At 42.9% G+C, this 26,695-nt stretch overlaps 1 protein-coding gene across 2 annotated transcripts in view; it reads right to left on the reverse strand.

The window, feature by feature from the left end:
• Positions 1 to 12,059: 12,059 nt before the first annotated feature.
• CYRIA (CYFIP related Rac1 interactor A) overlaps positions 12,060 to 26,695 on the reverse strand; it is a 121,058-nt gene continuing 106,422 nt past the window's right edge. For both annotated transcript variants that reach the window (XM_077488815.1, XM_077488814.1), the window contains exons 10-12: positions 24,739 to 24,865; positions 19,721 to 19,791; positions 12,060 to 15,539 (exon numbers count right to left, since the gene is read on the reverse strand). In XM_077488815.1, the coding sequence (XP_077344941.1) occupies positions 15,476 to 15,539; positions 19,721 to 19,791; positions 24,739 to 24,865 (262 nt within the window). In that variant the 3' untranslated portion in view covers positions 12,060 to 15,475. The remainder of the gene's footprint in view (positions 15,540 to 19,720; positions 19,792 to 24,738; positions 24,866 to 26,695) is intronic.

Genomic DNA, 26,695 nt, shown 5'->3' on the forward strand with positions numbered 1-26,695 from the left:
CTCTGTACAGGCCACCAGAGTTCCTTCACACTAAACTTATCAAACCATGTCTTTATAGAGCTGGCTATGTGCACAGGGGTACAGCTATGCTGGAACAGAAAATGGCCTTTATCAATCTAATGCCACAAGGCTGGAATTGTCTCAAATGCATTTGTATAATGTAGCATTAACAGTACCCTTTATTGAAAACACCTAAACCCAATCATTTGGAGGGGTGTCCATGTATGTGTGGCCATATAGTAGGTATGATGGTGAGATGTCCACATATTTTGGCAATCTAGTGTCCAGGCAAAAACAGTATTTTCTATAATCTAAATAGTTAAAGGAGAAGTATGGCTGAAGCTTTTATGGCCCTCCTTTTCAAATCCTGTGAGCCATTTGCAGCTGACACTCAGCCAGTTCAGGCGATCCGCTGAGAACCTGAGTCAGCCCCGCCCACCCCCTCCTCAGCCTAGCCCCCCAGTGAGTACTAGAGAGGAAGAGCAGAGAGACAGTAACTGACAGTCAAGGCTCTTTGCTCAGAGTGGAGAGGAGAACTGAGCGATCAGCAGAGTTTGATTACTCAGTTCTCAGTGTAGAGGTGGCGAGGGACAGATCCGATGCTGCAACCACCTAGGTAAGTATAATTTTTTTTTTGTTGGGTAAACCCATATATACTTCTCTTTTCATACCCATGAGTAATTTCTAAAGCATTAAAACAAATTTGCCTCTTGTATTTTCTAGTAAACTTACCATTCTGCTAGGATTGCAAAGCTGACATAATTTCCTTCAGACGGGTGATAAAATGGAAAGTCATCTGCAGAGTTTAAGGCAATGTTGTTACCTTCCTTCATGGACTGCAACAGTATGTAGACATGCTGGGACAGTTTGACCACCTCTTCCAAAGGAAACATGTCTGGAAATATGCTTTGGGATCGCTGAAAGTGATATTGCGGTGCCAGTTCAGCACACCTAGAGCCTCTGAAATACTAAGGGTAAAACGCAAAGGAAGTGGTCACCACTGCTATTAAAAAGTACTTTGACAAGATATTTTTTTAATTGCTGGCACATTGATGTAATACTATCCCTGAATTACCCATGTATGTGATTGTCGATTAGCTTTACCATTGACAAACCTATCACAACGCTGAGCAGTATAAAGTGTAAATGATTAAAAAAATGCATTTCTGGTAAAAGCAAAGCTGGCTCCCGAGTCCTACCCCTTCATCTTCCAAGCCTTATTGTTAGTTTGTAAATGCGACACTGTAGGCGGACTCGTTGATCAAGAGGGAGGTTTAGGAAGTGAGAGAGGCAAAGCTAATCTCAATTTTTTGGCAAATGGAGTAGCTATGCTAAGAAGAAAAGTCTATCCATTGAGTTACCTGCGTTCTTTGTGTTTGGGATCATTTACACAGGCTGTAGTAAAACTAAGGCTGGCCATACATTATATAATTTTCCTTTAGATTTACCCAGTCATATAATATGAGCTAAAACTTTCAATTTGTATGCAATCAGGCAGGCCCTTGCACTACATAGTTGAAGGTAAATCTAAAGGAAATTGAATAAGAAAATTGTATAATGTAGGGCCAGCTTAAGCGGTTGAGCTATGGTTTTAGCACCTCCCTTAAGCTAAAACGAGTGCCAGATGGGGTTGTGCATATGCCGTGGCTGCTGCAAAAATGATAATCTATATTGAATTCGGAGGGCAGTACCACTCCTGCCACACTGCATGTAATGAACACGGTTTCACTGTGGTGCTGCAAGCTTTTCAGGGTTAAAATAGACAGTGAAGAGGTGAAACATAGCCTCTCAGCCACCTGTCAACTGCTCTTTGAAAAAACAATCTATGTTGATCACTTTTCAGAGGGATGACAATGGCTTTAACAAGTGTGTAAGAGCCTTTAAAGTGATACTTCCAACAACACAGCTGAGTACTGTCCATGATACTTTTAATATTTGCACTAACAGTTACATTTTCAGGACAAGCTTTTAGGTTATACCTTCTTGTAAGGTCCTAGCAGTATCCCTTAGAACATAGAAAAAGGGAGTAATCGCCAAAAGCTTGTCCTGAAAATTTAACTGTTAGTGCAAATATCATGGACAGTGCTTGGCTGTGTTATTGCAACATGAGCCAATGTCAGGCCTTGGCAGAGGAATCACTGCTTCCACACAGAGAACAAGGGTCCTTCTCTACAGCAGGCTGTAAGGCCTGACTTAGAACACTGCCTAAGACTTAGCACACTTTGACGCACCTAAAATTTATTTAGCTAATTAAATTTGAAAGTTCAGTAGGGGTTGTCATGACTTTTTTTTTCCTGATAAAAGGCAAAAGCTATGACAAAGCAGCATTTATATGAACCCTTGTGTAGCGCACCCCCTAAGATGCCCCAAGTACACTGGGATCTCCCACCCTGCACAGCCAGGCATACCGAATTTCCACAGGCGCTCCAGAGTCAGCAAACAGCCTGTGACTTTGGTTTGTTTGTTTTATTGAGGGATATGAACTTGGATAGGGATTGGAAATGTTGGGATGCCCACTTGACTTAAGGGACAACTTCTCCTATATACAGCTTCTCTTCTTCCTCCAGGACACCCAGCTGTGTTACCTTGTTGTAATTTGGTAGCAAAGGCCCATTACAAACAGGTACTCGCAGCCTCTATACTTGAAGACTGGATAGGTGACACAGCTTACATTTTCCCAGCACTTCCTCTCTGCGGTCACTGATCCCAGCACCACCTCTTCAGGCCCTGCCAAACTGCCTGGCTGCAGCTGCCCCTTTCGCTAGCCCTTCCAGGCTAACCTCTCCCCACAGTCCTCCAGACTGACACTCACCAACCCACCAGGCTAACTCTTAGGAGATCTCCAGGGGGTGCTGACCTGCCCCTGTGCTGTCCTCTCCTTGCTCTCATGGCTCCAGGAAGAGTTTTCTGTGTGTTGGGGGGATCCTTCCAGCACTTAAGCCTCAGGCCTAAGGTCACCACCCCCACCCCCAGACTAGGGGGCACCCTCAAGGGCCACGACAGCCTCCTCAGCACTCCATCTCCACCCGACTGCATCTAGAACCTTCTCCAAGGTTCTAGAAAATGGGGAGACACCATTTTGGAAGGAACGGAATGTATTGTTTCCTGGTACATTGATTGGTTGAGCCTTTTTATTATGTTTATTATATTTGACAACGTTGCTTTATAAATCGTCTATGCAAAAGAATCAGAAAAAAAAATCTTAAGCATTGAAAAGTTTATTTGAAAAGTGAGCATTCAAGAATGTAAGAATGAAATTTGGTTTGCTGAACAATTTATTGCATTAGAAAGAGTTTCTTGGAAAAAAAAAATTATTGATAGTATGCCAAATTACAGTATGAATTTTAGTCTACAAATAACTGGATAAAACTTTATTGGGGGCTAAAAAAATTCCTGTAGCATTAAGAATGAGAATTAAAAATAGTATAAAAAATCTCAGCCCACATTGCTTTAACAAGGGGGCCTCCAGATCCCACCTCTCTCCTATGTGAATGAGTATGGGGTACATAGTACCCCTACTCATTCACCCAAAAAAGGTGTAGCGTAAAAAATTACAGTAGGCAGTTTTTGACAATTCCTCTATTAAAAAAACAAAACAAAAACCTCCCCTGAAATAAATTCATCATCAATCACGACACCCGCCACCACTGCCGACGCAGGCGCCATTCAGCTTCGGAGATTTTCCGAAGCTTTGTCTGCTCCGTACTGCGCATACGCGGACACTATATGATGGACTATATGATGGACGGACACTATATGGCAGAACACCGGCACTGTGAGAAGTTCCGTCGGCTTCAAAAGTGAAAGTAAAGTGCAGAGGAGTGTGCTGTGCTCTCTGCTTCCCCCTACATTGCAGTACCCGGCTGAATGAGGAAGCTGGAAAGGTACTGTACTATGCTACAAGCTAGATTCGTTTTAAAAAGGATTTATGTGTCTGTATGCATGTGTGTCTGTATGTATGTTTGTGCATGTATGTATGCATATATGTCTGGGTGTGTGTGTGTGCATGTATGTCTGTATGTGTGTGTATGTCTATGTGTCTGTGTGTTACTTTTAATCCAGACCCCCCCCCCCCCCCCCCCATTCTTGTACCATCATAACTGCGTTTCTGGGGCTTGTGTGTGTGATAGCAGCCAGAACTGCTGCTCCTCTGAAAAGCAATCCATACACAGATTGCTTTTCAGAGGAATTTGAAAGGTGGTAAAGAAGCATTATGTTGCCTCCTCACCATCCGTTTTAAATGCAGCATCACTAAACCACAACTGTGCAATCCACACAGTTGCGGGGTAGTTGCAGTGCAGGCCCATTCACCCTGGGTACACCCCCAGCTGCTCCCTCTGCAGCTAAAGGGGGAGAAGTTGGGGGTGGTAAAAACAGCTTAACCATGTGGTTTTACTGCCCCTCCAATAAGCCCTTGGTTCACATCTGCGTGCTGCGTGTAGGGCAGCCCATGCATTTCAATGAGCTTCCCTACCCACAAAAATGCAGGGAAAGAAGTCCCTGAGCTTTTTTTTTTTTTTTTAATTGCACTGCACCAAAAGCACTCCACGTTTTCCAATGTGTGGGGTACCATTAAGAATTAACGGTACCCCTAAAGAGCAGAGCATTCATCTGTATGTCGGGAACGAGCGCGGCAAAGGCAAGAGAATTCTTGTTGGGCAGTGTATTAGTGCTTGAACAACCGAATTTTAATGGTTCAAAGAATGTCAGACAAAATGGTCAGCCCTCATGCATGTTCACTTCATCAAATCTGGCCCTCTTTGAAAAAAGTTTGGACACCCCTGGCTTAGGGGAATAGCAACAATCAGGTGGTAAGTTCCACCTGGCAGTTTGGATGCAATTCCGATTTGCAAATTGCCCCACTGTTAGCACCCAGTTCCCCCAGATGCACCTCCTCCATGCTGATCCGATTGAAGAGTTGCTCCCTCTGTGATCTTGACAAACCCCTTTCTACTCTATATGGGGTGTTCCTTAGCCACTTGCCAGCCTAGTTCTGGGATGCGATCATATGACGGCATCCTGTGATCGCGCCTGCCACACGCCCTGTGATTGTGTACTGACAACATGAGGAGAGCAGAAGAGAGCCGATAACCGGCTTGTTTAAAATGGACATGTACACTGATAATCAGGACTCTATTAGTGTCCTGCTTATCAGTGCAGTCCCAACAGTGCCCACCAGTGCCAACTATCTGTGCTGCCTACCAGTGCCGCCTCAACTGATTGATCTAACCAAACCTTCAACTATCACTTGACAATGCTGCCTTTATCTCTCGATTGTTTTTTGGAATCAGGCATTGATTGACAGGTGCCCATCAGTGTAACTTATTCGGCACACATCAGTGAAGGAGAAAAATGACCTGTTTGCTAAATTTTATAAAAAACTATGAAAACGTTTTTTTTCTTCAAAATTTTCAGTTTTAATTTGTTTAGGAAAAATAAAAAACTCTGTGATGATTAAATACCACCAAAAGAAAGTTATATTTGTGTGAAAAAATTGCTACAAATGTCATTTGGGTAGTGTTGCATGACCACGCAATTGTCATTCAAAGTGCGAAAGCTGAAAATTGGCCTGGGCAGGGAGGGCGTAAAAGTGCCCAGTAGGCAAATGGTTAATACTGATTACTAAGCTTTAGTGTATGTGGTAGATGTGGAGAGATGATATTCGTTCCCTGGATAGGGAGAGCTGGGAGGACTGTTTGGAAGGTGGTCCTAAATCCTTAATTTCTTCCAAGGATAAATGTATCCAAATTTCTGCAAAGGCTATACTACGTTCCCATGAGGCTCCATCGGATGTACACGGAACGTGACCCAATGTGTCCCCGATGCTGTTAACCCAGGGCCTTATCTTCATATGTTCTGGGACTGTCCGAGCATTGCATGCTCTTCTGGTTTGCAGTTCTTGAATTGATTAGTCTCAGGTTACAGCTGCCACTCCCTACTTCCCTGGGGTGGGCCCTTCTGGAAATTCATGAAGATGCTCAGCATTCCAACCATGCCAAATTGTTTATCTCTTATTTTATCCTCCCAGAGTGGACCTCATCGACTCCCCCCCTCCCAGTGTTCTCCTGGTAAGTTATTGTGGATGTGACCCTACCGATGTACAACATCACTTGTCCCTGGAAGTATGACAAAATGTGGTTGAGTGCTCGAGTTAAGGATCACACACATATTCTCTCCTTAGTTCCTTCTTTCCTCTCCTCCCCTCCTTCCCATTATTCTTGTTTGCCCTTCTGTCTTTCTCTTTGCAACTTCATAATCCCTTGCTCAGATGGCCACTTCTTTTGGTAGACCAATAGGTCACAAGGCTTTACCACACATGTGATGCATTTGTGCTGGGAATGTCACTGTCCTTTTTGTAGACGTACATTGTATATGCTCCACTGCATTGTATGGTTGTGTTTCTATTAGTCTCTTTTTAATTGTCAGATATGTATGACACTGTATATTGTATAGAGGATTGTTCTGTGCTGTTCTTGTTCTCAATAAAGCACGCCTAAATTGTACAAAAAAACAAAACAAACACAAAACAACATTTGCATTCCAGGTGTCCACCATACAGCAATGCCCAACCCTACATTCAATGTATAAATTGCTAAATACGCTGGCCAGCCATAACCTTATGATTCCAAACCTAATAAGTAGGTCCCCCTTTTGTCACCAAAACAGCCCTTACCCATCGAGGCATGGATGCCTCTAGACCTCTGAAGGTATGCTGAGGTATCTGGCGCCTAGCCGTCAGTAGCAGATCCTTTAAGTTGCGAGGTGGGGCCTCTATGGATTATTCTTGTTTTCCCAATACATTCCACAGATGTTTGATTAGATTGAGATCTGGAGAATTTTGAAGCAAAGTCAACACCTCAAACTCATTGTTGTGTCCCTTAAACCATTTTTGAACAATTTTTGCAGTCTGGCAGGGCACATTATGCTTCTGAAAGAGGCCATTGCCATCAGTTAATACCATTTCATAAAGGGGTATACTTGGTCAGCAACAATGTTTAGGTAGGTGGTAAATGTCAACTAACATCCACATGAATAGCAGGAACCAAGCTTTCTCAGCAGAACGTTGCCCAAAGCCTCACACTGCCTCCTTCCCATGCTGCATCCTGGTGCCATCTCTTTAGCAGGTAAGTACACACACCCACCCATCCACATGACAGAAAAGAAAGCATGATTCATCAGATCAGGCCACCTTCTGCTACTGTTCTATGGTCCAGTTCTGATGCTCATGTGCCCACTGTAGGCGCATTTGGCTGTGGACACGGGTCAGCATGGGCAACCTGACTCGTTTGAGGCTACACAGCCCCATGCAAAACAAACTGGGATGCACAGTGTGTTCTGACACTTTTCTATCAGAACCAGCATTAACCTTTCCAGCAGTTTGAGTTACAGAGGTTACAGTACAGTTGGATCAGACTACATGGGCCAGCCTTTGCTTCTCATGTGCACCAATGAGCTGAACAGTGATTTTGTTCTGGGAAGAAGATGGGAAGTCCCCATACATCTACCAAAGCACAGAGCTGTATACTGTATGGAGCTAATCAATTAGTAAAGGAAATAAGTTTGATTAGGGCAGCTTGGCCTACACAAACTATTTAAAGTCATAGTATTCCTGGAGATAGGCTATAATAATGGGAGACATCTTGTCTACACACTCCATACCTTTGGGACCACTGTGGAAGTAGAGAAGCACTATATTACTTGGAGCTATTTGTATCCTTTCAATTAATACAAAGTATTGTCTGATTGGACAAGATGGAGATTATGACATTACCACTTCGCCTCTCCACCTTGTCTAATTAGCGAACACCTTGGGATTGATTTACTAAATGCAAATAGACTGCACTGTTCAAGTTAACTTGCACCCATTTTCATTGTTAAACGTGAATGTGGCAAAGCATCACTTTGTAAAGAATACCAAATCAGGTGCAAGTAAAATAAATGAAAAAATATAATTTTTGCTTGCACATGATTGGATGATGGAAACCAGCAGCTCTTTACCACATTTACTAAGCTCTGGGGAAAATGAATGCAACTGCACTTGCAAAGTGACCTGTCTACTTGCCTTTACTAAAACAACCCCCTTGTAGTCACTGAAAAAACAAAGTTGACCCATGAATGGTGGCCGTGTCAAGTGAGTGACCCCATGTTCATTATGCAGAAAGGCAGCTATGCAGAGCACAGGACCCAGAAGACCACAGTGATCACTGTAAAGGACCATACACAGGATGTGACTTTTTGACACACACATGCAAATGAGTTGTTTTAAGGCAAGGTTACCTCATTAAAAACAACCTTCTTGATCCCCTTCAATCTGGATTTCGCACTCAACAGAAACTGCTCTTTTAAAACTCAAATGACCTTGGAACTGCAAAAACCAACGGATACTATTCTGTACTCCTACTTCTGGACCTTTCAGCTGCCTTTGACACGGTTGACCACCCTCTCCTCCTCCTCAAAAAAAAACTTTACTCCCTTGGTCTCCGTGCTCTTCAGTGGCTCTCATCCTACCTATCCCAATGCACCTTCAGTGTCGCTTACAATTCTACTTCCTTCACTCCTCTTCCCTTCTCTGTCGAAGTCCCCCAAGGTTCTGTTCTTGGACCTCTTATTTTCAATCTACACCTCTTCCCTGGGTCAGCTGATAGCCACTCATGGCTTTCAATATCAATTCTACGCTGACGACACACAAATCTATCTCTCCACCCTTCAACTCACTCCATCAGTCTCCTTAGGCATCACCAACTTACTAACAGACATATCTGTATGGTTGTCACAACACTTCACTTGTCCAAAACCAAACTTATAATATTTCCTCCCCCATGCACCCCTTCCCCTGACTTCTCTGTCAAGAGCAATGGCACAACCATCCACCCATCCCCACATATCAGGGTGCTAGGTGTTATCCTGGACTCTGAACTCTCCTTTCAGCCCGAAATCCATCACTTTCCAAAGCTTGCCACCTCAACCTCCGAAACATCTCTAAACTACGTCCCTTTCTAACCAATGAAACCACAAAGCTCCTGATTCACTCCCTGATTATCTCTCGCCTTGACTACTGCAACTCCCTCCTCATTGGCTCACCTTTAAATAAATAGAGTATCCTGCCCCCCCCTTCAGTCCATCATGAATGCTGCTGCCAGACTCATCCAACCTTACAAACCGCACAGCATCTGCTACCCCTCTCTGCCAATCCCTCCATTGGCTGCCACTTGCTCAACTAATTAAATGCAAAAAATACGAACTTACTTACAAAGCCATTCACAACTCTGCCCCCAGCTACATCACTAGCCTAGTCTCAAAATACCAACCTAATCGCCCACTTCGCTCCTCCCAAGATCTCCAGGACTTCTCCTGAGCCTCGCCCATCCTCTGGAACTCACTCCCCCAATCTGTCAGACTGTCTCCAAATGTATCCACTTTTAGGCGATCCCTGAAAACTTTCCTCTTCAGAGAAGCCTATCCTGCCTCCATCTAACACCTGCACTATTTTCTCCATTAGCTCATCCCCCACAGCTATTACCTTTTTGTATAACTTGACCCTCCCTCCTAGATTGTAAACTAACGAGCAGGGCCCTCTGATTCCCCGTCTTGAATTGTATTGTAATGCAGGGGTTGACAAATTTGCTTGGAATCTAGGAGCCAGCTTAAAAAGTTAGGAGCCAGGTCCGTGACGGCGATCCGGACGTGTCCCTGGCCTGACATGGAGACGAGTGAGGGGAAGATAGCAGCGCCGTCGCAGCCCCCCCCCCCCCCGTCTCCAAGTCATTGCCCATAGCTCTTAGAGGGACATTTTTATTTTTTTTTTTTCAAATGACAATTTTTTTTTCAATTGCATTTTAGTGTAAATATGAGATCCGAGGTCTCTCTGACCCCAGATCTCATATTTAAGAGGACCTGTCATGCTTTTTCTATTACAAGGAATTTTTACAGTCCTTGTAATAAGAATAAAAGTGACACAACATTTTTTTTAAAAGAACAGTGGAAAAAAAAAAAAAAAAGTTAAAATAAGAAGAAAAAATAACAATTTTTAAATGCGCCCTGTCCTGCCCGCATATAAAAATCGGTGTTCGAACCACACATAGGAGGTAGCGCCGTGATCGGTAGAGCGAGAGCAATAATTCTAGCCCCAGACCTCCTCTAACTCAAAACGTGCAACCTGTAGAATTTTTTTAAACGTCGCCTATGGAGATTTTAAAGGGTAAAAGTTTGTCGCCATTCCATGAGCGGGTGCAATTTTGAAGCGTGACATGTTGGGTATCAATTTACTCGGCGTAACATTATCTTTCACAATATAAAAAATAATTGGGCTAACTTTACTGTTGTCTTATTTTTTTATTAACTAAATTATTTTTCCCAACAAAAGTGCGCTTGTAAGTCCGCTGCACAAATACGGTGTGACAGACAGTATTGCAACAACCACCATTTTATTCTCTAGGGTGTTAGAATAAAAAATATATATAATGTTTAGGGGGTTCTAAATAAAGGGAAGAAGAGGCAGGTAATATAAAACAGAGGAAGCTTCATTAGCATTGCTGGTTTGTCATACCAACGGCGACCACAAGAGGGCGCCAGATTCCATAAGGAATCATAGGACCGCAGAAGGCCTAAATTTTCGGCCGCCGGCGGAACGGCCCGACGCGATCACGCTGGGGGGGTCCACAGAGACAGGATACCCCCAGCTGTTCTGCCCCAGGCGCGAGGTCGCTATTTCTAGTCGCCAATGCGACCTGGCGCCCGGGTTTTGTCGAGCCCTGTTGTAATGTCATGTCTATCCTAATGTTGTAAAGCACTGCATAAACTGTCGGTGCTATATAAATCCTGTATAATAATAATAATAAAGGCAACATCCGACTGTGTGTACGATCCATCGGACAAACTTTTTCAGTTTTCATTGGACTTTTGTTGGGTGTGCGAACAGAAACATTCCAGCAACAAAAGTCCAATGGAGCAAAGTCTGATCGTGTGTACAGAAAACCATAGTACTTTTGTACAAAGTATAAACATGCATGCTCAGAACCAATGCAAATGATCAGACAATACAGAAGATGACCAAAGGTGGCGGTAAAGAGCAGAAAAAACACGTGATTTGGTGAAAGTTGGCTGAAAAAGTCCTGCTGTGTGTATGCAATACAAGTTCACGGCCGATGCCCTTTGTGCAACAATCCACAGGAAAGTTTGTACAAAGCCCGATCGTGTGTATGAGGCTTAATAGAGACTACTACAGTGATTCTCTGCTTCCACAGGTGTGGAATAAGCATATATACTGTAAATTGTTCCGAGCTGGACCAATTTAGCTATGCAATAAAAACCATAACTGGGAGTTCAGATTTAACCTCTTCACGACCGCACTATAGCCAAACGACAGCTACAGCATGATCGCACATTGCCAGGAGGGCATCATCGGCGGTGATCTTATCGCTAAGCTCTTCAGACGCAGCTAATCACATATCGGGGTAAAGAGCCAATCACAGCAGCTCTTTACCATGTGACAAGCTGTGTCTAATCACAGTGTAATAAACAGCGATCCTCTCCTTACACACTGTCATACGATAAAGGGGCAATACACACAGGGAACATCTACACAGTGTTCTGATTATCAATGCAGCCAACGGTGTCATCTGTCAGTGCCCATCAGCAATGCCCATCAGTGAAGAAGAAAAATGACAAGAACGAAGAATAACTTTTCAAAATTTTAAGTCTTTTTTCGTTTAACAAAAAAAAAAAAAAACCCAGGGGTGATTAAATACCACCAAAAGAAAGCTCTGTCTGTCTCAAATATATACACATACAAACACACACAATATTTTTTTAGAAGTTGCACTAGTAAATACAGCTGGATAAGACAAAAAAAAAGAAATGCGTGTGTCTTAATTTCAGGCTGCAAAGCAACAAACTGATTTTAAAAAGGGCGGTGATTATTTTCTATACTTACTGTATCTGTTTGTTTATTTTTGGGATGACTGCCCCCTTAAGATGTATGAAAATTTTTTTTTTTTTTTTTTTTTTAGCAGCAGCAGCAACACAGGTCATTTAAGCAAAATAAAAAAATCAGGAACATGTACAACAATTCATTTTATTTGGTACTGCAATGGAGTAGCAAACAGGAAGTCTATAAAATTCTAAAGGGACTTCATAGATATATAGAATATATAAGATCTGTGATTCTCTTTATACTGTATATGGAGTGTTAACTCATGCTTTGAAACGGAATACAATGTCAAATAAGCGTCTGTTAGCAGCAATGGTCCACAATCAGCCAACCTTACGTTCAGAACTGGCCATCAAAGAAACGATTTAAAAATAATAATAAAGAGAAGCCAATGTTTTGGAGAATGAGAAGTGAATGGCGGAAACCACACGTGATTGAATAATCGTGCTAAGAGCAATGTGTCGTAATCCATAGAATCCAATTTTGTCAGTTTACAGTTTTAGAGTTAAAGAGGACCCTCCATTTAACTCAGATGGAGGCAGAATTATGGTACTTCTCCTTTACACTGGACATGCCACAGCTTGCCGATTAAACCATGGAGCACCCCCTTCTCTTATTAGCATGATCAGTGCCAGCAGATATGTAAACTGTTTGGTTTCCATTGGTAGCCTTCATATAACCCGGCTGAGTTCTGCTCTACAGGGAGGCTGAGACTGATATGAAGTAGAAAACATTAGATGCTTTAAAAAGGATAATATTTTTTGCAAGTAAAAAAAAAATTCCATTTTGTTGCTCTTTTTTCTTCTTCCATGGAGCCTGCAAAGCATTGCACCCGCCACCAGCAAATCACAGGTTCAATGTTAAGCTTCTGCACTCTTCCTCTAGCTTTCTAGCCTGTATGGGCTTGCAGTTACAAAACTAGGAGGAAAAATGAATGAACCACAAACAGCATGCTCACAGTCTGATTACATGCAAGTCTACAGTGGTGGAAGACGGTACTTGTAGTTTTTTCATTCGCAGAGCTCTGTAAACGAAAGACTCGGCTGTGTGGGGGAAACACCACACAGCCATGTGGTTTTCAAAAAGTGACAGCGAGTGAGGGGAGAAGATCCCCCGTCCACTGTTACATTGCAGGGAGCGCTGGTGACAAGTGCAATAGGAGCACAATACCCCCTAAATATGGGTGGAACATACAGTATTACATGCTTCAAAAGGCGAACTTATCCTTTTTGAAAAAATTCAGTTTCTTTTATTTAGTAAATACACTGCTGTATATATATATATATATTTTTAAATCTCCTGGGAGGTCAGCTTTATAGATCTGGATGCCAGAACTGGAATGAACATTTCTCATATACAAGTACGTTATTACTGTACTAACCAGTCTGTTTTTGTTTTCTGATATACCACAATTTAATGCAGAGATTCTTTATGGTAACCTTGGGTCCAATACATTTTGCCCTGGACTGCACTAAATATTCTACCACAAATGCTGTACTATTTAAATTCCAAGCAATACAAAACGCTTTAAAATCATACCACTATAAGTATGTTTTGCTTGGCTGAAGTAGAGGCGAACAGATGACATCTCAATCTCTGACTCAGCCAATCAGAAGAAGCTTTACATTCAATAGAATACAAAGCTTCCAGTGGCTGGCTGAGCGGCGCTCAAGTGTGATCTGATTTTGTGGAAGTTCCCATCCCACTGCCGGAACACAGCACTGTATACTGTATGTAGCTAAGGCTACATACACTTAACACAGTGCATAAAACAGGTGTATCTGGTATTGCAATAAGTAGTTTGAGCCAGCTTGGTCCAAATGATCTATTTTAAAAGGACGTTAAAGATGGAGATCAGCTTTAACATTACTACTCATCCACAACTTATTTGTATTGTTAACTGCAGTCTTCATGCTCAACTCTTCAGCTGCATGTGTTAAGTAGTTTTTATGGAATTAAAGTCACTCCCGACCAATGCAATGTCATATCACCGGTGTTCGAGAGATACTAGAAAGGCTTTTTGGGTGCTAAACTCCTGGGAATGGACAAACGAGAGGCTTCTAGGCTTTTTCAACAAAAAGGTAAATAACAGACCTTTTGAGAAGGACTCTGTTAAAGTGACAGCATGGAAATATGAATCCTGCAGGACTTGGCACGTTTATCTTTTAATAAAAGGCTTGCGCAGATGAGTGGTGAAGCTAAGCAGCTAGCCGGGCTTTGCTGCACCAGACACAGCCTCATTTATCACCATGGATGGGTGAAGCTGCTTGTAGTTTTCGTGCATGACATTGGTAGTCAAAAAATAAATAGGCATGCTTCCCTATAAACCAGCAATTTTCAACCAGGGTGCCTTTGTAAAATACCTAAAAATTGCCAATAATGTATACAAGCCAACAGGTGGATCAAGGCTGCCTTTTAGTTACACAAAAAGCCACAGATTTTTAATGTGAACCATTTCAACCCTCCAGCCACCAGTGTCCTAACAACTAGTGATGGCATCCTTGTTTGACCCTCTACCTCAACACTGGGGTCAGCTGATTGATAGAGAGAACCCGAGAGAGGAAAAACACTGGAATACTAGTCAGCACCAGTGTGCAAAAGTGTATTTGCTTTGGAAGAATAAAAAGAACTCTAATGTCGGTTGTCCTACGTTTGTCGATGCTGCCGCATTATGTAAAACTATTAGAATATTTTTTTTTTACATTTTAGAATAGGGTGTCCATAATTCTAAAGACTTTGATTTTGACTGAAAAAAGGTTGAAAAACAATGACACCCATTCTGTGCTCAAACTTAAGAAAGATAATGGTGCCAAGCTGTGTCTGCAGGGTGATCATCATTTATCTGACCATGCCGTAACGAGCTCCAGTGACCTGAGCGGCACATCTAGGGGTACCTATTTGGTACAGGTACCTATTTGGTACAGGTCCCTTAGGCACATGTAGGCTGAACAGTTCTTGTTGACTAGGGGTTACAGAACACCATACCTGTTTGCACAAAGTCATTAGGTCATGCCTCTAAAGTCCCCAGTACACAAATATCTCCACTTTGTTTGCTTTTCCATTTCTCCAGCCTCGGCATATTAAACAAGGACTTCCACTGCCTGTGCCCAGATACCCAACACATAATAAAAATAACAGTGCCTAAACTGCATTTTTGGACAAACTGATGAATAAAACACAATAGCAGATACAATCAATCAATTCACACCAATTTAAAGTATGGTTTAAGCACTTTGGTAAAATAAAAAAAAAAGTTCAATTCGCAAGTCAAATATAATAACAGCATGTAATTGCAAAAATTGTGCTAAGTCAGTCAGATTAATCACCCGGTGGGTGTCTGAAAAGTCCTCAGAGCATTTTGGTGAAACCGCTGAGGGCAGCACTGGCACCGGATAGGTTAGGGACAGGGATACAAGCCTAAGGTTCAGTGACAAGGGGGTAATGACTATGTAAATACACATAAGTATTAACATCAATCTGTATTAAATTATGTAAACATATACATCTTCTGAGGTCAGTAAAAGAATCCCCTTCAAGCGCAGGACTTTACTGAAGCATCGCCCGGACCTGTTTAGAAGTTGATTCATCGTTCAGGTGCTTTGTGGTAAACCTGCAATGTGACAAATAAAAAGATGAAAAAGAAATGCAAATGCATACCTAAAAGGTAACATTTGGAAAATGTAAAATGCAGTTTTCAAATGATCTATAACTGTCTAGAGAATGATTACCAAATGTGTAAATGCTTGCTATTATCATTAACAGTGATAGAGCACAGGATGGAGTATTCAAACAGACATAATAGACTGTTAGATTTTGTCACCAATTTGTGAATCTTGCCAACTGCAACAGGCACAAACCAGTGATAAATCCCATCCTCCGATAAGTGTTATTGGTCATTGAAGCCCATATTAACGTTTTAATTTTATTTTTATTTTTTTTAATTGAGCAACATTAAAAAGTGGAACTAAACCCTCCTATCCTTTTCAGCCAAGGAAGCTGCCATCTTGACCTCTGATCACATGTGCAGCACCATGGCAGTTGAAGATCAGTTATGACACCAGCTATCTGATGGTTTGAAAGTTCGTTGAGAGCATAACCAACGTGGCATTTACATTCCTGACACCTGCTGGAAAGGTTTGTTTTTTGAAACTATTAAATCAATGGGTTTAGTTCAGCTTTAAATCAGAATGTCAGGCTAAACTTAACTAGCCTTAAAAACGCTACCTCCCCACTCCTAACACTTAGACCCCTTTCACACCACACCGCCGGATTTGCGGCGCATTTCGGCCGCTAGCGGAGCGCTTTTACCCCCCGCTAGCAGCCGCGAATAGCGACCCCCCGCAATAGCGGCGTTTTGCCAGCGGCATTACAACACTGCCCCATTGATTTCAATGGGGAGCAGCGGTAAACACACCGCTCCTTCACCGCTCCAAAGAAGCTGCTGGCAGGACTTTTTTCTGACGTCCTGCCAGCGCACCGCTGTAGTGTGAAAGCCCTCGGGGCTTTCACGCTGCACACAATGGTGCAACTTCTTTAGGGCGGATTGCAGGCGCTATTGCTAATGCTATAGCGCCTGCAAAATGCCCTGGTGTGAAAGGGGTCTTATAATAACCAACCTGTTTAAGAAAGCTGTATACTCTTACCTATTTTCAGCTGCTCTACTTTGGTCAAGCAATCTGGCTCACCTGTGTCGGTACGCAGGGGCTGCATGGGAGAAGAGAGACCACCAACAATAGATAGGCCATGGGAGCCTATGGATGACGTCACTGCTCCCAGGCATTTCCAGCCATTGTCAGAGTACTCTCTTCTCTCCACTGCAGCTTCCGCTGGCTGACACAGGGGACCATTTGACTGAACCAGAGCCAGCTAATAATAAGTATAAACATCTCAACCCTGTGCTCAAGTACCCCCAACAGACCATGTTCTGGGAATTTCTCTTAGATAATATAGCTGTCCAAATTACCAAGCCATTAACTCTAATTTAAAGCACCTGTGCAAGATAAAGGAAAACGCAGCAAATAAAAATGCAGCACTTGCTAGTAATAAAGTGGTGCCACTTTTACTTTGCTAGGTGGTTTGATGCAGTTAAACAATGGAGGTCCTCACTTGCCATTAAGAGACTGCACTTCTGTTGGGCCTCTGCACTGATAAAGTGAATATAAGGGCAATAGTAAAACAAAAAACACATGTAGTACATCTCTGCAGCACATGTGCATTTCCCTGTACTTTACAAAGAACCAACAAGTACAGAAGAATACCTATTGGATGCCAGACATGCCCTTGGATAGGAATTTCCTGTTATGGGCTGACCATACACCACCTTTTTTTTGTGGACTGAGTGGTGTCAGCCTCGCCTAGTTGTCTTTTGCTAAACTACTTAAGCCCTCCCGCGTTCCTGCCTCCACAAGAGGCAAGACAGCTCTGATTTCTGGTATGCACTTGCCAAACAGACACAGCAAAACACTGTCAATGGCATTGTCAGGGTTTGCATACCAATTTGAGGAGCTATTCATTGATATACTGTATATGTCCCAAGATTGAAGCGCTCTTAGACAAGAATAAGGCAGGCCATGCTTACTGCAATTTTTTTTTCATTTAACCACGGGTTGAAGGAAAGAAAATTGCTTGATTTCTCCAACAAAGTCAGTGTTGACTGGGTAATCTCTCCTGCTGCGTTTTTGTATTCTGAACATTGGTACAAAATGGTATGTGCTGGTGTATCTCAGGGGTTCCCAATGCAATCAATAAAGAAGTTAAAACTCTATAGAACAGTCCAAAAATGTCCATAGATGGGCTAGAAAAGAAAGCAATGGCGGCACTTCCAGGAGAATAAAAACAGCTCCTTTTATTATGCAAAAAGAAAAAAGGAACGAGACATGCCACACACACTCAACCTACGGAGGGTTAGTAGACACCTTTCACACTCCTGAGCTAAATCCTTGCACAAGCATTTCTATTTTTGCATAATAAAAGAAGTCGTTTTTATTCTCCGGAAAGTGCCATCTCTTTCTACCTGCACGTGGGTTTTGCAGGCCCAGGCAGGCACCCAGGATTTTTTGGCAGCAGAACAGCTTTTGGAGTGGTGCTCACCCCATCTGCCATACCATAGATGGGCTCACTTGGGTGGCAGCTCAGTGTACAAGCAAGAAGCAGCTTGGAGTAACTGGGGAGAAAGCACAAGCTCCATTAGTGACGTCACGAGTCGCAGCCTGTGCGTTTCACGCCTCCAGGAAGTGCTGTAATCCATCAAAAGCGTCCCTCTGAGAAAACAGCCGCAGAAGGCCATCATGACACACCACACCACTGATGGGGATGATCTACAGTGCTTTATGCTTTTACCCTTGTGAGTAATACTCTTGTTCTTGGCAATAAATTAAATATATGCTACACTTAGTATGGCGCTTGTGCCTTCTCCCCAGTTATTGTATTCTGACAGCGGGAGTACTAAAGTTGGGTGCCCATAGGCTAATCAAAGTTTGTCAGGTTCCTGCTAAACTGGATGAATTTTGATCTGTCTATGGTGGGCTTTGGAGACCACACTTGGCACAGGTGCAGTGAAGAGGCAGCATGCCATCACATATTTGCAAATATATGCAACAAAAATCTTGAAAATTGTTGAAACTCTGACTTTGCCCTTTTGTTGATAAGCACACTGACTTGTGCTGAGTCAATGGCATTTTTGTTTATTACCGCAAGGATGGCTTAAAATGTACAGAGAGTAATGAGTGCCCCTACAGTGCTCTTACAGCACGTAGGGCAAAGAGCCAACTGTCAGGCAGTGGTTTCAGAGGCAGGTAATCGCAGATAGGCAGGTTCCCATTTGCTCTATTGCAAACAAAACATGCAGCAAGTGTGGTCAGAGCTCCCAATTTACATATTCTGTTCAGATCAGTGACTGGATCAGGTGGGGTCAGCAACGTTAGTCCCCATATTTCTCTCAATTTAGAAACCTGCCTCTGATCTCAGCCCTATGTTGGCTAATGCGTCCATGCAAATTTTAGCATTTAGAGGCATACAAAATAACCAAAGTCTGCATTTGGGGAGACTCTTTGCAGCATAATTTATGCACAAATGCATCTAAATGCATTCCAGTGGCTAGAATGAATATTATAGCCAAAAGAATGAGTTTATGAACATGTGTTTCTAAAAACATATCTGTGAACATGCACAAGTAGGGACCAAAACAAGCTTTTTTTAAGCTGGATTTTTTTGCCAACCCTGGCAGAAAGATCCAGTGTACATAGTATTTAGTTAAGCACTTGTGCATTATGTCTACTGCATTGATCCAACGTTTCTAGCAAAGGATTCTCAGGCTGCCCATACACTGAACGAATGTTCAGCTGAATATCAATTATTGTGTTGGTTCCCCCACTCAACAGAAGTCCTTTTTTTTTTTTAATCACCACTGATCAGTGCATTTTGACAGAAGCAGGGCTTTCTCCATTCACCTTGTTTCTGTATAGATGGCAGGCTTGTAAAAAATAGATCTGAGCTCCTTTGCCATTGTGTCTTACAAAACAGTCCACTGGAGGAATCGGAGCATAGACACCTCTGCTGGGCAATGCTGTGGCTAAATATGAGGGTGTGCTACTTTATGGGGTTGTGGGGACACACATAGCATTTAGTGGACAATGGGCATGAACAGAGGAAGTGAGGTAGGCCTTTAAAAGGACTGGGAAACACTTAGAGGTAATATATCCCATGCCAGATTGCTTTAAAAACGCAGGGTGTGTAAAGAAAAGAGATGTCTAAGTCCTCATACATATTACAGATTTAAAATATAAATCATACCTGAGTGCATTTAAAAGTCCTTCCACGGAATCTGGGGGTTGTTCTTTTAATACTTTTATACATCCTTTCATCTGTCGGAAATGTAGAAAATGGAATCATCCAAATGTTAAAATCCTCACACATTTTACAAGCAAACAAAAAAGTATACATGCAATAGCTACTACTATGGGTACATCAGAATATTTCTGCAAAAAAACAAATTGAAAACAAAAAATCAATCTAAAAAAAATTTAAGACATGGTCAAAAGTTTCAGTTGCTGGTTGCTGGAAAGCAACATGTTTTTTGTCCTAACGTAAGCCGTTTCTGAACTATGATATCAGATTACACCTAGCCTCAGCACTGTTGTGGGCAGCCGGGATAAACCTGGTGTAACGGCATTCCATCAGGGCTTTGTAACTGAAGCATGCCTCCTGGTGGGGGAGAATGGGAGTAGAGCTTTGCATCAAACCACCAGGTGTAATAAAGATTGAAGTGCCTGATTATCATGACTACAAACAAAAGCTTCAAAAAGCAACTGCTGCTAAGATAACCGATGGCCTGAGATCCAGAAGATCCAGCTGTCACTTAAGATTTGACCTGGGTCAAATAGCGGTGATTCGTGGACAAATGCTGCCCCTAGTGGTCACTACAGCATGCTTCCTAGGGGACGGAGAGAAGAATAACATATTAAGGAGGACTGCCTCTTATCAATTTTGATTTGTCAGAATCCTAGATAGACTGGCAGTGGGTGGTGTCTGAGTGGGCTTTAAAAGTACTGACTGGCTGGAATTACCATATTTATCGGTGTATAACACACCTTCATTTTTAGAGGGAAGTGTCAGAAAAAAAAAAAAAAAAAAAAAAAAGGTACATTTTAAATAAAGAACTTTGAAGCAAAATAAGGGTCACAGCCTATTGATGCAGCCTCACCAATGCCCACCTGCAGTCTCACCACTGCCCATCAATGCACCCTGCTCAGTACCAATTTGCAGCCACTAAATTGTACATCAATGCACCCTGTTCAGTGCCCATCTGCAGCCTCTAAATTGCTCATCAATGCAGCCGGTTCAGTGCCCACCTGCAGCCTCGCCAGTGTTGGATTACACAGAGACCCCGATCGCCTGTGTACTCAGCACTCAGTCACTTACAGTCCCGTCTCCTAGCCCTGCTCACATGATAGAAAGAATAGTGGCCCAAACCGGGGCCAAGAGGTGTGGCTGTGCATGCCGGGGACACAGGAGATCGCTGCTCTGTGTAATCTGAGGCTAAATTATCCACATTTTATCAGAGGATGGAAGGTGGAGACAGGTTGACATCATCCTTTGTTGGAGGTATTTGTATGCCAGGTCAGTACGCAGTGGTGAACAAGAAATGCTGGGAAGATGCTTCACTTTCTGTTCTGGATGGGGAAAACACTGCTGGGAAGGAAACACCGGCTTTCCGGTGTATTATTTGGGATGGTGTATCCTGGGCAATGTCTCTGAAATCCAGACACAGAGGTGGAATTATGTGGTACTGCATATTGCCAATCTGTCTGTGGATGTCAACTATAACCGCCCCGTTAGTCCGAGAGCCCTGAATCTGGCTATGGGAAGGAAGAAAGTTACAGGAATGGTTGACAGATTGGGATGAGAACCTTATGACGCTGCAGCAAGAGTGCGCCAATGCTACTATGGTCATCTACCATGATCGGAATAAAATAAAGGAGGTAGTGCATTAACTAGAGAATGATGCTAGAGGGTATTGGTGGGAGGTAATATTTGGACATTTCAGTAAGACTAACGATATTTAGAATTTTTTGATAAAACCCATTATTATTGCTGCAGTTTCGTCATTGGTTCAGGTTATGTGTTGTTGGACCTGACATTTACATAGGAAGGTCTCGCATTTATCTATGCAAGTTGAGAGGCTTTGCTGCCAATTTAGAGTCCCGAAGTACCGCATACATGCAGAAATTGCATTAGAAAAGGTCATATTGAGCAAGCCTGCCTAATCCTGACCCATATATACAATGAAGGGTTATAGGAGGCTGGGAGTGGGCTACTTAATTTGGTGGGTCACATATGTACACATACAAACACACACACACACACTATATATTTTTTTGGTAATGGGTGGATCTGTGTGTTAGTATAATTTGACATATGTACTAGGTGAGTAATATGGGTGAGTAAGGCCTTCCTCCAGGTTCTGTATCTGAAAGCTGGTTAATGGTGAGTGAATGGACACCCCTGTATTGCACCACATCATTAAGATGATGGTAATAGCAGCAATCTGCGATTTTTAGCGGGACTGTGACATTGCGGCAGACAAATCTGACTACACATTACACTTTTTGGGGACCAGTGACATTATTACATTGATGAGTACTATAAAAATGCACCGATCAATTTAAAAATAACACTGGCAGGTAAGGGGTTAACACTAGGGGGCAATCAAGGGGTTAAGTGAGTTCCCTGGGTGTGTTCTAACTGTAGGGTGGATGGACTGCCAGGAACATGACAGATCACTGTTCCCAATCACTGGGAACAGTAGATCTATGTCATGTCACTAGACAGAACGGGGAATCACCTTGTTTACATAGGCAGTTCCCCATTCTGTCTCTCCTCACCGTACAGAGTCCGTGGGACCCACGGGCACGCTCCTACGGCAGGTGCCCGCTATCCTCCTTGCACGGACCAAGGTACAGGTACATTGGTTTGGGCAGGAGAGGCAACCTATCGCAATATATCTGCGTGAGCTGGTTGGCTACTGGTTAGGAAGGACTGCGATTTTGATTTGTCAGAATCCTAGATAGGCTGGCAGTGGGTGCTGTGTGGGTGGTGTCTGAGTGGGCTTTAAAATTACTGACTGGCTTAAATGACTTCTACTTTTTGCCATTGAGCCCAGCTGAAGATACCGACCAGAGGACGACCTTTGGTAAAGTATCATTAAAGGGATGGCAAAGTGAATTTTTTTTTTTAAATAACAAACAGGTTATACTTACCTCCACGTTTTGCACAGAGTGGCCCCGAACCCGCTCTTCTGGGGTCCCTCTGCGGCTGTCTCTGCTTCCTCCCGCAGGTGCTTCTCACGTTCCTGCGAGCTCCCTCGCATGGTGAGAAGCATCTGCGGGCGTGCTCCCGTGATACAACCGGCGGCTATAGCCACGCACTGTAGCCCCCCGCGTCAGTGGATGTGATTGACAGCAGCGCAAGCCAATGGCTGTGCTGCTTTCCATCCATCCACTCCAGCCAATCAGCGGCCAGGCTGAACGGTGGAAAGGACGTCGGGTTACGAGCGTGGGACTTTCGAGGGGTGAGGTAAGTAAAACGGGGGGGCTGGGGGTGCAGGCAGTGTCAGATGTTTTTTCACCTTAATGCATAGAATGCATTAAGGTGAAAAAACATTTACCTTTACAACCCCTTTAATGTTGTTTTGTTTCATATGCTCTGTAATATTTTCTTTTAATTTTGTGTTAGCATTCCTATTTTCTTGGGAAATAAAGAAAACTCTGGCTTAAACAGTGTGTATTTTCTAACCTCTAGCTAACCTTGAATAAATACAATACATACATACATACATACATACATACATACATACATACATACACATACATACATACACATACATATACACACATACATATACACACATACATTATTATTATTATACAGGTTTTATATAGCGCCAACAGTTTGCTCAGCGCTTTACAACATAAGGGCAGACATTACATTTACATTACAATTTGGCACAAGAGGAATAAGAGGGCCCTGCTCGTTAGAGCTTACAATCTAAAAAGGAAGGGGCAATTGATACAGGAGGTAATTGCTGTGGGGGATGAGCTGATGGGGGAAGTAAAACAGTGTTAGTTAGAAGCAGGATAGGCTTCTTTGAAGAGAAGGGTTTTCAGGGATCGTCTAAAGATGGATAGATTAGGGGACAGTCGGACAGATTGGGGTAGGGAGTTCCAGAGGATGGGAGAAGCTCTGGAGAAATCCTGGAGGCGAGCATGGGAGGAGGGGACAAGGGAGCTAGAGAGCAGGAGGTCTTGAGATGACCGAAGAGGGCGGTTTGGTTGGTATTTTGGGACCAGGTCAGTGATGTAGCTGGGGGCAGAGTTATGGATGGCTTTGTAAATTATTGTTAGTACTTTGAATTTTATTCATTGGGTGAGTGGAAGCCAGTGCAGGGATTGGCAGAGAGGGGTGGAGGACACTGAATGGCTGGTAAGGTGGATGAGTCTGGCAGCGGCATTCATTATGGACTGGAGGGGGGATAGCCTATGTAAAGGTAATCCAACGAGGAGGGAGTTGCAGTAGTCGAGGCGAGAGATGACCAGGGAGTGAATTAGAAGCGTGGTGGTGTCATTAGTTAAAAAGGGGCGTATTCTGGAAATGTTGCGGAGGCTAAGGCGGCATGATTTGGACAGGGCTTGTATGTGGGCCTGAAAGGACAGTTCGGAGTCTAAGGTTACCCCTAGCACCTTGGCATGTGGGGATGGACTGATAGATGTGCCATTGATCTTGACAGAGAAGTCAGGTGAAGGGGTACGTGGGGGAGGAAATATTAAGAGCTCGGTTTTAGATAGATTAAGTTTGAGGAAGTGGTGTGACATCCAGGCTGATATGTCTGTTAGTAGATCAGCGATGCGTGAGGAGACTGATGGGGTGAGCTGAGGGGTAGAGAGATAGATTTGGGTGTCATCAGCATATAAATGGTAGCGAAAGCCATGGGAGGCTATCATACATATACACACACATACATATACACACACACACTGTTGGCTATAGCGACGCTCGGCATTTCATAACCAATTAGGTCTGCTATTGCAACAAAAACTAAATAAATCCTAATTTGTTGTATTAGGTTATTTGAGACACTCCATGCCTAAAACATCCTACCCTTTCTCTAGAGTGGAGTTCTTTATATGTGTTCAGGTGCTCCTTTTTGATTACCAATAACGAATGGTCATATTTTTACAGTATACTAGAGTCACCAGCAGCCAGATACCAAGATAACCTGCGCAAACATGATTGCAATAGGTAGAAAATCTTACATCAATCTTTGACGTCTTGCAAAAAGCACCAACTGGATGAACGTGGTCATAAAGGATTATTACACCAACCATTACCCTCATACAAAACATGAGAGTGTCTTCACTGGTGAACCGACTCCTGTACTCCCTGTTAATGGAAAGGAGAGAGTGGATTTAATAACATCCTCCAAAAATAAGTCACTATAAAATAGAAAAACTTTGTTTCTAAAAGGGATAATATAAAATAATCCAATAATGAAGTATAAACTAATGACCAGATCTGAAGTGTGGTCACTAGAGCAGGTTCACATTTTTCGCCATTCAACTACATTCTACAGTAATCGGATTGACTGTCATGAGAGAGTACATTTACATGCCGAGTTACGCTCTTCAATTTTTTATAGGCTCACATATGGAACAAGTGAAGAATGACTTTCACTTAGCTGAATCGCATCCAAACTGTCCAAAAATACAGCAGGCACGACAGGTGACCCTTGCAAATACTATTAAAATAGGATCCCTGCTTGACAATTGTCATCAGTGCAGATTGTCCCCTCTATTCTTGAAGTAAAATATTAGAAATCTCGTCTCTTTGAAGCAAAGATTATGATGTTGTGGACATTTTTACAATATAGACCCATGTGAACATTTTATTCTAGGATGTGCGTTTTATAGATAGTCATTCCTGTGATGTCATTTTGCATAGAGGAGGCGATTGGCTGTTGGGGCCCATCAATCCTTGTGTTGTCGTTTCTTTTGTTGTTGCATAAAATAAACCAGTTAACTGCTCAGCGGCAGTGATTATGACGCAAGTATGGTCAGGTCTGTTTACTAGGGAAAGGGGGAGACGGATTATTTAGAGATGCATTATGCTGAAAGGGCACGTGTTGGCGCAGGTGAGATTGATTATGTATAGCATATAGCCAATCTCTCCACGACAATGAGGACTGTATGAGGCGTGGTTACACTTGCGGTTGGCATGTGGCTGATCCATGTTTTTACTGCACCCCCTTAAGTTGTGAAGGCAGCTGCCAGGGGTGTATACATGCAGTGGGGGTGAGGCTTTGCTTTGTGGCAGGAATTATACCCTGTGTCGCGTTTGGCGGACACTACTACTAACTGAACAAGATGCATTCAAGTGAATAGGGCCATGCTGCAACTGCCCTGCAATGCACACGGCTGTGACATGGTAGTGCAGCATTTATGGAGTTAAAGCAGGCGGCGAGGAGGCAACATATTGCCTTCTCACCTCCTGTTAAACATCAATGAAAAGTGATCCTAGTATGGACTGATTTTCAGAGGTGCGGCAGTCCTTGCTGCTAGTGTAAACTAGCCCCTTAGGCTGGGTTCACACTATTGTGAATTGGATGTGGGTTTCTGCACATCCAATTTGCATGTCAGGAGATTGTGACCGGCTCTCTATGGAGACAGTTCACACATCTCCAGGGTGGCTCCTGTGCGAATTGCACAGGGGTCATGTATGTCTGCTGGTCCATTTCAGGTCCGAATTCAGCCAGAAATTGAGCCTTAAATCGGACCTGAAACAGTGAATGGGGACACACCGGACACCTGCTGTGAGCCAATCTGTGTTGCAGTGTGAACCCACCCTTAGTGCAGAAAATCTCAATAGGGACACAGATGGCAATAAAAACCTAAGAGAGGTTCTGACACTTGCTCAGTGTTCTTAAGAAATTTTTGGCCAATTGCACTTTAATAAATAAAAATAAATAAGTAAGTAGTTTAAACACTTTGCATCCAGGCCAATTCTGACATTTCTCTCCTACATGTAAAATTCATAATTTTTTTGCTAGAAAATTACATAGAACCCCAAGCATTATGTTTTTTTTTAGCAAAGACCCTAGAGAATACAATGGCAGTCGTTGCAACTTTTTATCTTGCACGGTATTTGCACAGCAATTTTTCGAACACGTTTTTTTTTTCAGAAGTTAGCCCAATTTTTTTGCATAATGTGAAAGTG

The sequence above is a fragment of the Lithobates pipiens genome, unplaced genomic scaffold, assembly GCF_037356315.1.
Source record: "Lithobates pipiens isolate NorthernLeopardFrog02 unplaced genomic scaffold, aLitPip1_a1.2 Scaffold_18, whole genome shotgun sequence".
Classification (NCBI taxonomy): domain Eukaryota; kingdom Metazoa; phylum Chordata; class Amphibia; order Anura; family Ranidae; genus Lithobates; species Lithobates pipiens.